General features: G+C 34.3%; 2 protein-coding genes and 1 pseudogene across 3 annotated transcripts; all 3 read right to left on the bottom strand.

Annotated features, from left to right (window-relative positions):
- Positions 1-262: 262 nt before the first annotated feature.
- Positions 263-5809, bottom strand: LOC109009964. Its single transcript, XM_018990650.2, has 7 exons — positions 5424-5809; positions 5090-5222; positions 4287-4390; positions 3648-3819; positions 3389-3529; positions 2977-3220; positions 263-2858 (listed from the first exon to the last, which is right to left on the bottom strand). Exons 1-7 carry the CDS (start codon positions 5453-5455, stop codon positions 361-363), a joined length of 3324 nt encoding a protein of 1107 aa, XP_018846195.1. The 5' UTR covers positions 5456-5809; the 3' UTR covers positions 263-360.
- A 2939-nt stretch (positions 5810-8748) lies between these two features.
- Positions 8749-14809, bottom strand: LOC109009954. 2 transcript variants are annotated; one of them, XM_018990629.2, is made up of 3 exons: positions 14598-14809; positions 13589-13796; positions 8749-9197 (listed from the first exon to the last, which is right to left on the bottom strand). In XM_018990629.2, exons 2-3 carry the CDS (start codon positions 13768-13770, stop codon positions 9011-9013), a joined length of 369 nt encoding a protein of 122 aa, XP_018846174.1. In that variant the 5' UTR covers positions 13771-13796; positions 14598-14809; the 3' UTR covers positions 8749-9010. The 2 variants fall into 2 exon arrangements, with proteins under 2 accessions (XP_018846174.1, XP_018846183.1); XM_018990638.2 differs by having other exon boundaries at positions 13589-13782; positions 14598-14789.
- On the bottom strand, positions 10095-10217 carry LOC118344427 (annotated as a pseudogene).
- Positions 14810-15521: the final 712 nt, after the last annotated feature.

The following is a 15521-nucleotide window of genomic DNA, read 5'->3' as shown; positions in this document are numbered from 1 at the left end:
TCTTACAAATCCTATAACCAAAATCATTTGAATCTAAAATCGAAGCGGCATTTACAACAAGAAGCATTGTAAGGAAAACACCAATAATAATCACGTTAAAAATTACCTGTATTCTATGTGCAACTAAGGCCTCATTTGTTTTCGCAGAAAAGATGAGATGAGATAAGTTGAGATAAAAGCTTAAAGTTGAATAAAATATTATTAGAATATATATTTTTAATATTATTTTTATTTTAGGATTTGAAAAAATTGAATTGTTTATTTTATTTTGTGTGGAAATTTGAAAAAGTTGTAATGATTAAATGAGATGAAATGAGATGCGATGAGAATGATTGTGAAAACAAAGGAGGCCTAAATTTGTTAGCGACTCTGCCGGAGAGACTGGAAGTGTGCAGCTAAGGCATCATAGTCTGGAAGCTTTGGGTGAACATGACTGGGCTTTTCCTTAGATGGAATCTGATCTGCATTTGAACTTGCAGACTTCGGAATCTCAGTGCTACCTGATGTTGGTATCCTTGGAAAAGAACCATAAGAATGTTTCCTTGTGGATGACTTTAAACTGTCCCCAACCGGGGACCTCTTAAATTCTAGCATTGGCTTAGAAGTTGCCTGCACTGCTGGTGGACGCCACTCAGAACTTACCAGGTGATCTGTACTCTTGGTCTGAGACAAGGACTTTGGTAGATCTTCCGTGGCATAGGATATCCTTGAAGAGGATTTCCTTCCTGCTGCATGGTCAGGAGTCAATGACACCGCAGAGCTATCTGTAGCCTTCGAATAAGAACTCCTACTGGTACTTGAAGCAGCAGCTTTTGTCCTTTGAGAAAACCCAGTAATTGTGAGAGCATTACAAGCGAAATCCTGTTTAGGATAATCTCCCTCAGAATCACTAGTATCTGCATTAAAATATCTAGTTGAGACCCTTGAGCTTGAATGTTTATTTACTTTCCTGCCTACTTTCTGATTGTATGGCTCTTGATTGCTGCTAATATTCTGTTTTAAGGCATGCTCTGAATCCTCATCAGAATCAGAAGATGAGACCAGAGCTCTTGAACTTGGTTCTTTACTGTGTTTTAGAGCCACATTCTGATTGTGTGGCTCACGATTGTGAACATTAGGACTGATTGAAGTCCGGACAGTTACAGAAGGAGAGGATTGATCAATCATGGAAGAAGTATTGCCTGATAGTTTTTTGAATGATGATGCATTTCCTGATGTAATTGTAGTATAACGTGGATGCCTGAAACCCTTATTTTGAAGGCTGCCTTTCAACTTTCCAAGGTTCAACCCGTTACCACTATCTGAACTAGACCCTTTCAGAAGTTCGTCATCCTTCCACGTATCTGGTAACTCTGGCACGTGCTCCTTGTCCTCGGTTCTCAAATCTGATCCAGATTTCTCAAGTTTTGGAGATGGCAGGTCACTATAACCCAACTTTCTATCAGAGACGACACAAAATTCTTTTCCTTGGTTTGTTTCAAGGCGTACTTCCATGTGATCTGAATCAATTGAAGAGGGTGGCAACCGTGGTTTTCTCTTATACACCAAATTTTCTCTCTGTGTAGATGATACTTTTAACCCCTGACATGCAATCTTGTACAACTCTGAATTACTGGAGTAAACATTCTGTTCACGAGGATACATACCACCCTTCTTACTCCCAACAAACTTGGATTTCTCCAGATCCTCTCCACCACCTGAACTTTTACCATCTGAATAGTCACAAGTCATGTGTGACAGGTCATGTGGTTGTGCAGGAGCCACAGAACTTTCAGAAAATAGAAGAGAAGAATGTAGCTTGCTGAAAGAATGTGATGGGGAATGGGAATTTCCAAATAACTCATCAATGTTTTTCCTGGCGCTCAAAGCATTTCTCTTTCCTAAGAGATTTTCAGATGATTCTCTACCTGGAGAAGAAAAATGCAAACTAGATTCTTGTCCCTTGAACACTTTGTCTACATTGAATTTATAGTCATCAGTATCTGAACAATATTCATCAAAAACTATAGAATCCTTGTCATAAGAAGTCTCCTCATGGTCGCTGTGGATGCTTCCTTGATCAATAGCAAAAGGTTCCCGACCAGCATTGTGCCCTAGCTTCTGGCGGTTCAAATTCAAAATATCATTCTGATCATCAATGAAAGTGCTTGAATGAGAATGAGAGGAAACTCTGCTGGATTGTCTTCTGATACCTGCATCTCGACTATAATCAATGTTCTCATATTCCATACTATCATTCATTTTACTAACAAATTCTGCCTCATTGTTGTTGGATCGTCTCTTCGTGGTCTCCCCACCTATAGAATCACTGTTCTCTAGATCAGATGAATTCCTTTGAGGATATCTATCTGTCTTTTGGGAACCACTAACCAATGGACCATTATCAATGGAAGCTGTAGTCGACTTCAAGGAAGCTGACCGGGTAGATTTATCAGTGTTCTTATGATTATTCCTGTAAAAATTTTCAGTTTCTCCTGCCAGGACATCTTGCTCAGTGTGATCAATTTGATCATCATGCATCCAAGAATTTCTTCCAGGAAAGGCATCATTAACCGGATGTTTGGTAAGATGTTCACCTCGCAATTGTGATCTGGCATATTTTTGCGACTCTCTACCACTTAGTGCACAAGCAGAGGACTTTGGTGATTCCATAGAATATTGCCTAGTGACCTTTTCACGGCTTGAAAGCTCTGCAGCTGCTCTGGCAGCCATGCCTGCAAGCTCTGCAGATGCAGCAGCTGCCTGTGCAGCAGCTGTAGCGTCCTTAAATTCCATATTCCAAGTCTTCCCACCCAGAGAAAAAGCATTGCCATACCCAGAATACGAATGCGTGGACTCCCTCTCTTCACTTTCATTTCCTATATGACACAGAAGCCTATAAATCCACTTTGAGAGAAAGTAGATACAAAAAATTGCCACTATATGAGACCTCAAAGGAGTAACCATTTACCATCTTCAAACGAATACTTCACATACCTGGAGTTCCCACATCTGAATGAAATGTACCAAATGTTGTCACTCCTTTGGCACCACCATCTGCAGAATTAACATTTTGGGAGGGAGGTGAATATCTTGCATGGTGCTCGTAGAAATTTCCAGATGCATCATGTTTAGGAGGAACATGAACATTTGGAGGTCCCTTGTCATCACGACTTGGTGAAGCTTGGACACGAGGCTCCAAAAATATTTTACTGGCCTTCTCAAAAGTGTTTGGTCCATTCTGATCAAATATTTGAAAATGGAATGAACAAAAAACCCCTTTAAAACAATGAAATACAAATATATAAAAAAAAAAACATTATTGCTTCCTGACTTTAATATTAGCTAGGCTCTATGACAATGTCACATCAAGTAATGTAAGGACTAATTTCAAATGATTGAATCTTACCAGAAAATCCTCAGGATGCCTTGTATCTTGCTCTTCTAATGAGTTAGGATCCCACTTAACGTTATGTTCCTCAGCAATGCCTCTCAAAATTTTGATCTTTGTCTGGCCATCAGGTGCTTTGGCAGATAATTTCTCAACCAACTGAATAGGACAATGTTATCAAAAAGCAGTAACACTAAACCATAGTCTGTTTGCAGATTGTATGTTACTCTCTGTAATTTTGAATCATCCAAAAAACACGCAGTGTCTGAAAACCTACCATTCGGCTTACACCACACTCTGGTCGTAATTCAATAGAAGCAGAAACAAATTCTTTCCCATATTTAGCTGTAAAATGCTTGCGGACATCCATGAGCTCAGGAATGTCTCCACATCTCGGAGATGCAAATATTACACTTGAAATTGCTTCCTTCATATCAATGGGACAGTTTCTGGAAAAAGACTAGAACATATTAATAATACAATACAAGCTCTCAAAATGCAAGAACTAAGAATTTAGGAAGTTCAACCAACAAAGACTACATTATTTTATTAATTATCATCCTAACCACGGGATATAGAAACCTTTAAAGACCATAACACTTCTCATAATGTTGAAATTTACTTCCTTTAATAGCTTTGTGAGTCAACCATCAACCTTATTTAAAGATGTTATACTCAATCTAAGAGTAGAGGACCTACAAGACCATAATTCATATCTCAGTCAGCGGGACTGAAGCTAAATAGTACTAGTACATATATATTTAGATATACACACACTTTAGAGCCACATGATTAAACATGGCTTTAAACAACATCAGGCATTTGCCAACTGCCCAAGTAACTCCAACATGAAAATTCTCAACAAATTATAAAATTAATAAAGATAGCTGTTAATTTTTTCAACACAATTTCATACTTTTGTGAGTCAATGATTGATAGGCGTGCCACAATAAGCTCACAGTATATCTCAATCAGTTCATATGCAGATGTTGTCTTGTCCTCCCTGACAACATGCTCAACCTGAAATGCAGGAGATAAAGAAAAAGTTAACCTAAAAAAAAAAATGCATACACTTCCTATCACCGTGAAAACCTTAACAAAGGAAGAACCAAACTAACGTAGATGTAATGTACAGTTTTTTTTCTGTTTGATTGGCACCGGGTGTCCAGGAACAGCGTCCCAACTAATGGGGTGCACAATTATACTTCATGTACAGTTAACGTCAGACGTGATAAGCAAAGTGTAAAGATCTTGGTCCGGGTAGATTTACAAGTTTACAACCAACCGAGTTGCAAAAACCAGGAACTTGTATACTTCATGTCCATGAGATATTTACTTCCAATGAAGTGCCTCATGGGTATGGGGCACGAATGCTATCACAAGAGTAAGCAAAGGAAAACAGTGCAGTTAAGGTCTAGTATTTTATGAGAGGAAAGCAAGCAAGTTAAGAGTTAGGAGCTCCCACTCAGCTACAATTTTGGTCCTTGAAAATCGACACAGGTTTGGTTTTCATCCCGAACTTAAAATCTTCCAATCCAGTCCTTAAAAAATTGAGGTGGCAGAAATCTCGCCCTTTCGTCCTCCAAATTGGGTGCAAATGGAAAACTAAGAGAAGGGGTGCCACGTTAACAACATAAATGACGTGAAATGCCCGTGTGATTGTACATACCCAGACACCCGCAAACGATTAATGAAAGAATTCAGAGTGTCATAGCATACCCGAATTCTGGCAGTCCGGTCCTGCCCTGACTGGAGCAATTTAGCTACTTCCCTCTTCAGTTGCTTCAGCTGCGCTTCCCTCTTATTCTTCAACAGCTTTATCCGCGACACCGCAAGCTTCAACGCAGTTTTGCTGCATCAAAAACCAGCAATCCAAAACCGATAAAAAAACCTCGTCAATCAAACAGTAAAATCAGGAGAGAGAAAAAAAAAAAGAAGAAGAAAAAGGATATAACATTGCTTTGATTCTAGAGAAGCAAGTAACAAAGAATACGTTTGGTTTCCGAGAAAGCTTGGAAACTAGACGACATCCAAGTAAAGGTAAAGTCTTTACCATTTGGCGGGCTTGAAACTCCTACTTAGCATAGCTATTCGAAGTTTGAGGCCGAAGTTCAGATCCTTCGCGTTGCAGAGCAAACTTCAGTAAAAAAATGGGAATCAATACGGGCTTTCGTGGAATCGATGGAATTACAAGTTCACAATGGAAACGGAAATGACATTTTTTTCCTTTATAATCACTCGAAGGAAACCGAATTAAGCAGAAAGCAGCAATTTCAAAAGGGCTTTGGGTATGGGAAGGTGTAGGGAACCCAATTGTGGAGTTCACTTTTCAACTTTCGCCATTTGTAAGTAGAAAGTAGTCCTTTGTCTGGTCTGTATCGTCTTTCGGAGTTAACCAACCTGCAGGCCTTTACATGGGATGGATAGGGTTGACCAAAGTCAAACTATTTTGTTGTACTGATCAGCTTCATACAAAAATTGTGAATATTCTCCTTCTCCTCTCCTGTGTGACGATGCTCACAAAGTCTCTTTCTTTTCATCAATATTTAATTTACTTTGCAAATTGCAATCCACTTGCTTATTCCCTTAATTTATAATATTTCACTTATAAATACTCATTTATTTAATAATATAATTCACTGATGGAATAAAATCATGGAATATATAAAATAAGCCAATAAGTTTAAACAATGAATTGTCAAAATCTACAGATATAATTTATCTTCTAAAACAGCATCGACCATACAATTTGTCACCACATTAAAAGAAATATCCTTTTAAATAATCATTCAATATAACAATGATATTTATAATTATAGAGTGTGCAAATATCGTGCATTCATTTTTTTAAAAAATAAATAAATATAAAATTTATATGAAAAAAATTAATTTTTTAATAATAGATTCCACTCATTTTTTAAAAAAAAATACACGATATTTACATAATTCATAACTGTATCTATCTGCAATTATATTTATCTCTTCTACAGTAAAAGAGTCTACAGCCTCATGAATAGTGGATTTTGTTTGTGTTCATACTATCCCATTTGCACAATTACATTTTTGTCCACTAATTCATCATTAAAAATACAATTAATTTATCTATTATTCTGATATTAACAAAAGCTTGAAAAGTATAATGAAGTCCAAAAATGAAAATATTGGCTTTAAATTTAAAGAATAATATTTTATTATTATTAGTTATCGTTTGAAGATCTTCATATTATTTCTCATAGTAATGAATCATACTAAATAACACTTTTTAAACTAATATTATTTTCATTTGAAAAAAAAGAATCTATTATATTTTTTTTTAATTTCAAATGAATTGTCTATTTTTACATTTTATCATTCCAATAACAATTATATCCAATAGATTTCTAAAAAAAATTAGAAATAATATAATTTTATTTTTTCATTTATAAGAATAATAATATTGTTATTGTTATTATTATTATCATGTACATATATATGTAATTGGTGGAACAGTGTATGTCCTATTATAATTTCAATATAACGAGTTCTAAACATTTGATTTGTTATGTGTTTAATAATTTTATATTTTTCGTTTCTTCATTTTTTTCAAGTATAATTATAATCATTTGTAAAATTTTGTTAAATAGATTTATCATTATCTTGATAATTATCATACTTATTGTTCTAATTTCATCTTAAAATTCATATTTATCACGTAAAAAAGAGTAAGTCTCGTTTAGTTACGCAGTTAAGATGAGATGAAATATTTTATTAGAAATTGAATAAAATATTGTTAAAATAAAAATTTTTAATAAAATTTTTATTTTAACATTTAAAAAAATTTAATTATTTTTTATATTTTGTGTAAGAATTTAAAAAAATTATAATAATAAAATCAAATGAGATATTTTATATATCCAAAGCCAACCTAACACTTGTGCGTAAAACTGTTACCTAGTATATATTAGGGGGTTCTTGTCGCCATCACTGAAAGCGAAACCCATTAAATTTAGGACAAGCTGGCAGTGCTGGACTTGCTTGTGTCTCGCTGTCTGTCTGTCTGTCTGTCTTCTCGGTATATTTTTTTCTAATCAACAATCTGCATATTCTTTTAGATTCCATTAGGAATTTTCTTTTGTCAACTTCTTCGTCTTCTCCGAGAGCCACATGCAACTTAATGGAGTATACACAGCAGAATGACTGCGATCAAATCCACCCAACACAAAAGAAAGAGATACAATTCAACATATACACAGACAAATCAATCAGCTTTCTTTCATGATGCCATTCTTCCTCCCCATAATGAATTCCTCATTTCAGAATATACAACAAGGAAAATGATTTATTCAGTAATAGGATGTACAAATCCCGCGTACTCTTTTAAAAAAAAAAAAGGTAAATTTGAAACTCACCTCAAAAAATTCAAATTTTAATAGTGGGTCTCAATTTTTTTTCAAAAGAAGTGAGTACACAAGACTTATATACTCCAAAACTGTATCTAGCATTACTCAACAAAAAAAAAAAAGTTTCTTCCACTTTCCTATAAAATCACTCTTTTTTTGGCACATAAATGAAGGGATATATAGGAGAGATTACTCATGTTTTTCCACCTCTTCTTTCATATTAGCCATTTCATTCCTCAAACCAATGCTACCTATTAGCATCAATGGGTAGCATAAAAACCAAATACATTTGCAATGCATGAAAGCAAGTTCATTCCATGTGTCCGATGTTTTCGTCATGGTTATTGCAGCAAGCATCAACATGCACATCTCATGGTTTTTCTCTAGGACAACTAATGTAGCACATTTTAAATTATTTCATAAATCATTTACTTAAATAAATAAAAAATGCTACTTAAAATACGACATATCAATTTGTATAACCAGTGGTGACAAGACTCATGATGAATAATAGCCTTTTTCTTTAAAAAATAGTAAAGAAAGAGTAATAGAACTTTTCACCCTAAATAGTAAAGTGTAAACCATGTTAATAGATCAAGGGAGAAATTCTTCTATGGTCTTAAGCCCAGTTAACACCTAAGACGTAAGAACAATCACCTTGAGTCCTGACTGACAATAGCATCGTAGTTGGTCTGCAGAATTCTATCTTTTGAGTGCCATGGCCCGATGGCCTTCAACATGGGATAACAAAAAGTCATTGCAAGAATAGATAAGGTAAATATTTGCAAAATGTCAGACAAGAAAATTTGGAGAAAATGTTGTGATATTGTATAGAAATTAAAGTAAAAGCTCATCCAAATTGCCTTCTTTAAAAATAAGTGGATTGCAGTAGCCGAATTGTCTCATCACACCAAGCTGGATTCTACTTTTGAGTGTATCAATCACTGAAGATGCTCGAACATATAAATATTAGTTACTGATGTTGGAGTAGTAAATCAGTAAATCAATACAAATTTGCAGTATTTTCATTCATTCATGAGCAGCATTGCTTCTAACATAGATAACAACTGAAACAAAAAGGTATATAAGAAGTAATTACTTCAAATGCATGGATTATTAAGGCTTCCAGAGAAATTCCCACAGATTTCCCAGCTTCAAAAGTATTTTAGAACAAAAATTTGATGCAGGGTTCCCACGATTCCAATCGCTCAAATGAAAAGAGAAGCTTACACACTCAAACCCCTAAAAACAGTTGTCATTCTCAGACATGGTAACCAGTGATAGTAAAACCCCTTCCCACAATCTCCCCAGCACAAAACCATGCAAAGCATTCCAGCCCAAATAAAGCTGCAATACCAGCATCTTCAACCTTCAGCTCCTGCCTGTTCTTCCATAAATGCTTGACATAATCAACTTCCTTCCAGAATGCCTCGGAACGGCCAGGAATACTGTACACATAAGAAATAAGTCCCATAAAGTTTCAGATGTATGTTTATAAATCTGAAGCAAAACCACAATAATATTTCACTAACGGGTATAGAAAAACATGCATTTGTGATACTAAGTTTTCTCCAAAAGAAGGGATAAGCTATTCATTTTTTTTTTCTTTTGAGACGGCATTTACCATATAGCAAGAAACATTGTAACCCAAATAAATATTAGTGAAGCAGGTATCAGACACATTGTCACTGACTGATTCTAGCAAGCACGACCCAAGGCAAAGTGAGAATGAGAAACATCATAAAACCATTTTCATGAATGGATTCTTGTGAAACAGAAAAATATAACCTTATATCGTGATTTCAGAATTACGAAAGATCTTTTTTTTCTTTTGGCAAGTCCTGTAAGGTTATTATTCAATAGATTTTCTATTTTCTATTACCAAAATCCAAAACAGATTGAGGCTTCTGAGTTCAACTGTGCAGAAGACATTGGGCAACGTTTATTTTGTCCACAAAGTGCTTTTGAAGTTCTTTTCCAGTAAGGTGCAAAATTCGATATAGAACAGTATCCATTCTATGTAATCATCTAAGTCCCTCAAATCTTATCTTCTCCTTCTTACCACCTTCCATGATGGGAACTGGAACAGACAGTTAAAACTGCCAATTCAAGCTTACATCTTGATGATATTCCTTTTTTTTATTCCATCTCAACGTAAAAGCATTAATTGAGCAGAGGAAAGACAGTGTGATCAGGCATTAGCATCTCAAGAATTAATACCTCTAAGAGTATGATATTTTGTTCACAAAAGATGATAAAATTATAAGAGTATGATGCAATTCCCTGGTCATCTATAGTGGGCAGCAAAATGTTTTTTTTTTTTTTTTGATAAGTTTTAAAAACGAGGGGTGCAACACGAGGACTTCCCAGGAGGTCACCCATCCTAGTACTACTCTCGCCCAAGCACGCTTAACTGCGGAGTTCTGATGGGATCCGGTGGGCAGCAAAATGTTATTATAAATAAATATAACTCCTTTGATAAGTATAAGTAATACTACAGCAAAGCAAAACATAACAGAAGCCATATCTTTGCCACTGCAATGTCTTTAAGAAGAAGTTTTTGGGGCCAAATAAAGATAAAAGCAGTAGTGAATAGTACTGACACATGGCCAATTTGAAAAAATATACTGGAACATGCTAACATATAATGAAGAGGTATGGGTATGGTCAGAAAAGGAAAAGAAAATCATGTTCATCGTGAAAGAAGTGAAGAATATCACTGATCAGGGTGTATGTACGACATCAAATCATGACAAAGAAAGAGAAAGTTGGTAGCAAAATGAGAATGCCAGCAAGCGCACGAACCAATGAATAATTGATTGCAAGGTAGGGTAGCAATTATCCCCATTTTGTAGGGAGCTACCCCTAATGCAGCCGCTTTGGAGGACCAAGAACTGGAACTTGGTCAAAGCACAGGATAGATTTAAGACCCAAGTTAGCTTTGATGCATGGCAGGGATGAAGAATAGATGTAAAACCCGAATTGGACTCAGACAGATTTCAACAACGGGATACCATACATCTATATCAACAGTATTGTGGAACTGCAAAGTCGAGTTGGCTCAAGTAGTAAAGGCCTTGGGCTTGGGAGTATGCTCCTCCCAGGTCTAAGGTTCAAATCTCCTTAGGTGCAAGGGGCCATCAGACTGGGAGATTATTTCCTTGAATTACCTGAGGTGCACTTGTGAGAAACTCCTTGCCGATGACCTGTGCAACCCCGGGATATTTCTCGGACACCCAGTGCCAATCAAAAAAAAAATTGTGGGAATGCAAGTCCTCCCAATCAAGAATCTACGAGTCAAACACACCTAATAACATGCTACCATCCCTATCCAAAGTATCATCAACAAAGCAGTTGGAATGTTAAAAGTATATGTGGTTGTTAAAGGATTTTGAAGTGTGGAATGGGACCTAGACGTAGAGGTGCATGATTTAATGACTTTTTTGCTCCAACACACCATCATATAATTTTACTGGCAATAATATTATGAGTAAAGTTTCACTTCAAATTAGGAAAAATTTCTGTAGTGATCCTTGGTATTTGATCATTACCCTTCCTTTAACAAATTCATTCTGAAGTTCAAAATACTCTTATCAATCACCATGTGTAACTGATTGGCTTACATAGAAAAAATACAACTTAAAAAAAATAAACTTGAAAACTAAAAACAAAACAAAAATTAATAAATTAAATAAAATAAATAAATTTAAAATTATAAACTAAAGTTAGAAAAAGAAAACTTAAATAAAATAAAATAAAATTTCAACAATAAAAAATTAAAAAAAAACACACTCGTGCATGGCATTTTCCAATCCTTAATATTGTTTATATTTAATATAATTTATATTATATTATATTTTTTTATTTTTTTTATTTTATTTTAAAGTTCTTAAGTTTTCCTTTTTATTTTCCTGTCAGCTTTTTATGTTTCTTTAATTTTAATACGTTTTTTTTTTTATATTTTAGTACAATTATTTATTTTTTATCTTTTCTTTTATTTTTAATGTTTTCCAACATTTTAATATTTTCTTATGACATGGCAAATGACCATACGCCAGCAATTTCAGTTAATGAATTAACAAAATTTGGATAAAAGTACCACTCTAAATTAGTAAATTTGGATAAAAGCACCAGTTTGATATAAGTTCATCACCTCAGGAATCTTTTGAAAGTATATCACCCTAACAACCAGTTTGAAAAAAGATTAAAGCCCAGGGACCACTACAATAATTATCCACAAGCTATTAAACTTAATTTCTAAAAGAGCCTTTTCAACGATGCACAAGCAATGAAATTATCATTCATTATATTTAATTCATTCTAGTGGTATTGAATTCACTTAACAGGATCTAATTTTGGCAGAGTTTTTTGCAATACTGATTTAAAGCACAAAATTCTCATCAATATAATATTTTACACTTGTGGTGTGACTCATTAGAACAATATCATCTTCTTTATTACGAACCTTTACTTTTTAAATCCAGACTAGATCGTATGGTAATTGGTTTATAGAATAAGGAAAAGGTTATGTAGGCACTCATTACATAGAGTAAACTCATTAAGCAACCAAGGTTGATGATTTTATAAAAACCAGAGTGGAAGTTCCAAACATTTATAACCACCTCTCCCCCCAACGTAATGACATTAAAATAGTATCCTAATCCATTACCCGTCCTTGAAAGTCCCAAAATAAGCCCAAAAGACTCTTTAAAGGGCACCTGATTCAATATCTACACCTAAACACGAGCACATTTGAAACTGATAATTAATTGTCCTATTAAAGAATATATCCACATAATAACTTATTTTGAAGTTTGTTTACAGCAATTGGCATGCTGCATATACTACTGTTCACAGAAAACAAGAAGAACGAAATCCTTCCATCTTAAATCTATGACTCCAATACATACAGGAAATCCAACTAGCATAACAAATGATAAATATCATGAGAAGGGTAATAAAATATGATCTTAGAACAACAAGAGAAAGAAATTAAACATTAATTACTCCAACAAGTAGGACGAACTAAAGACCCAAAATAACAACTCTTACTATAAAAAAAAAAAAAAAAAATGTTGGTGGCTATATCCATGGCAAGGATGCTACCTAACGGTCCTATAGACCATTGAGCCAAATTCCTCCTTACAAGTCATCTTGCACAGAGTTTGAAACTTCTCAAACGTTCAAGTGGACAAGTTAAGAGCATAACCTGAGATGTTTACCCTATCATGTGTAACTATAGTGCCCATCACATGCAGTGTCTTACCACAAAGCCAATAACAAGAAACATATTAAGTTTGCACCAACTGTGAGCAATCTATAACACCAGTCAGCATTGCAGGAATAAATGTCATGCTCTAGCAAAAAAACATACCAAACTCCTACTCACAAAGCCAATAACAAGAAACATATTAAGTTTGCTCCAACTGTGAGCAATCTATAAAACCAGTCAGCATTGCATGAATAAATGTCATGCTCTACCAAAAAAACATACCAAACTCCTACTTCATTTTTTGATATTTGCATTAATATACATGGTCCACAACCAAAGCCATTAGAATATGATTAAATATAACTTGTACTAAAAAACTTATACAATTAATTTTATCCTTATTTAAAACATTTTTTATAGCATTTTAACATCACATTTGATAAATTCCAAGTTCTTGTTTTGTCTAAAGATCTAGATTGCTAAAATCTTGTATTCAAATGTCTTTGAGCTATCTATCACACTGCCAAGGAACACAATTCATCAGACAAATCAGTGGGAAAAAGCCCAGCAAAACCAACTGAAAATTAATTTCAAATGCCACAACAACAAGGGTAGTAGAACTACAACCTAGCAAGTCGAGTGTAAAACAATTGCTTTGACAAGAGGTTGCATTTCTCCACTGTAGGTGGCTCCTGAATGTATTGTTTGTTCTGCTCCAACAACTGCTTGTAGTAAGCACCTCCATGCTTGGAGATGAACTGCGTTGCTTGACAAGCCTTAGATTGTAACTGCCGCAACTTTGTCGCCATCACCTTCCCAAACTAAGTTTTAATCACTAAAAATAAGCCGATATATGATGGAATACTCAGTTAGCCATGTCAATGCTAAACCAAAAAAAGGATTCACTATTTCAAAGATAATAGTTTTCACATCAAATGAACACTATTTTGGGTATTGAGGATAGTAATGGAGAGAAATAAAAATTCAAAGCAACTTACATTATTATTCTAAACATAGCAAACCGAGCCACAAAATTTTGTGAGGCAAACTTCTTATTAGCCCAGGTCCAATTACAAATAAATCTGCTAGGAAACTTTCAATTCCAAGCTTTTTCTACGTTTTCTTAGCACCAAATCAACCCTAGTAAGCTAGGGCGGGGCAACTTCCAACATAAGAGAGAAACAAGGAGCACAAAAACACAACCCCATCGCTATTCTATTCGTTCAACAGGACCAGTGCGGGAAAACAAGCCATAACCAATACAGATAGGACTAACAATTAGGGTTCATTCAATTCACAACCTAACACAGCATAAATACCAGTCTCGCGCTCAAAAGACCAATACTTCAGTTCATAACCACTTCGCGTTCAACGCATTCGGGGTATGAATCTAAAATTCTAAATTTAAGCATTCACATGCTACATTTCGATGGTCATACTTCACAAGTACGTTTTTCCAAAATAAGGGAGTGTCACAAAGCGCAGGAACGGAGGTGGATCTACCAAAAAAACACAAGATCTAAAGCCTGAAAGTGAAAATCCCAAGCGACCCAATTAAAATATTTGTATATGACAAGCATACAATTAACATAACTGTAAATCTTAGATGCAGACGAAGTGAATTCTAAGGATTTACCCTTTATTGTTCTTGATTTGAAATCAAGAGCAGAGAAAAGGACAAAACGGATAGGAGCCTGTTGGTTCTGTCGCTGCTGGCTTTATCGCCGCCGCAAGGTATGTTCGGTGAGAGTGAAAAAGAGAGAGGACGTTGAGGGAATTGAGGGGTTTAACCAGTGGCTGGACCTTTCACTCGTATGTTTGAAAAATAAATGAGTTTTGTCAAGTTCTAAGTAAATTTAGGTTGTAATCTGCGTATTAATATTATTATTTTTAAATTTTAAATTTAAATTATTATTATTTTTAATAAAATTGACTAATCATATTAAATGAATGCGCGTATTAGTACATAAAATCACTTACAATTAGATTTATTCAATCCAAAATAAATAGGGGTTAAACATTTCGCGTCAAGAAATTGAAAAATTTTATTTATTATTCTCACACCATACATTATACATGATTTTTTTAATTTTAACTTTTTTCTCTTATCAGATATATGAATAATGAATAATGAGTAGAAAATTTTAATTAATTTTAAAAAAAAAAAATAAAAAATAATAATAAGTGTGATATATGATATGTGGAGATGATGAATACAAAAACTCCAAAAATAACTCTCAACTTATTTAAAAAATGAAAAATTATACTCATCATCTTCACACCACACCTTTTTTTTTTCATTTTTTAAAAATTTCAAAAAAGAATTAAAATAAATATGATGTGTGGCGTGTGAGAATGATGAGTAGTAAAACTCTTAAAAAATAATACCTCCCTTAACTTTTACTTTCGTTAAAAAACTAATTGTAGCACATAAGCTATATATATATATATATTGATAGGTAATATATATATACACACACTAGCGGTGGTTCAACGTGCGAGGTATGTTTGCCCAATTGAAAAAAAAGGTTCTACTAAAATATATAAATCCTCTGTAGTG

Source organism: Juglans regia, chromosome 1 (assembly GCF_001411555.2).
Source record: "Juglans regia cultivar Chandler chromosome 1, Walnut 2.0, whole genome shotgun sequence".
Taxonomy (NCBI): Eukaryota; Viridiplantae; Streptophyta; class Magnoliopsida; order Fagales; family Juglandaceae; genus Juglans; species Juglans regia.
The sequence above is the reverse complement of the archived record's forward strand: the minus strand, read 5'-3'. Positions and strand labels throughout refer to the sequence as shown.

Coding starts and splice junctions, on each gene's coding strand:
- LOC109009964 (XM_018990650.2), bottom strand. CDS start 5,455: ATGCTAAGTAGGAGTTTCAAGCCCGCCAAATG. Junction 5,223..5,423: donor AGTTTCAAGCCCGCCAAATG/GTAAAGACTTTA, acceptor TTTTTGATGCAG/CAAAACTGCGTTGAAGCTTG. Junction 3,221..3,388: donor GGCATCCTGAGGATTTTCTG/GTAAGATTCAAT, acceptor ATATTTGATCAG/AATGGACCAAACACTTTTGA.
- LOC109009954 (XM_018990629.2), bottom strand. CDS start 13,770: ATGGCGACAAAGTTGCGGCAGTTACAATCTAAGGCTTGTCAAGCAACG. Junction 9,198..13,588: donor TTTTACACTCGACTTGCTAG/GTTGTAGTTCTA, acceptor TTATGTGTACAG/TATTCCTGGCCGTTCCGAGG.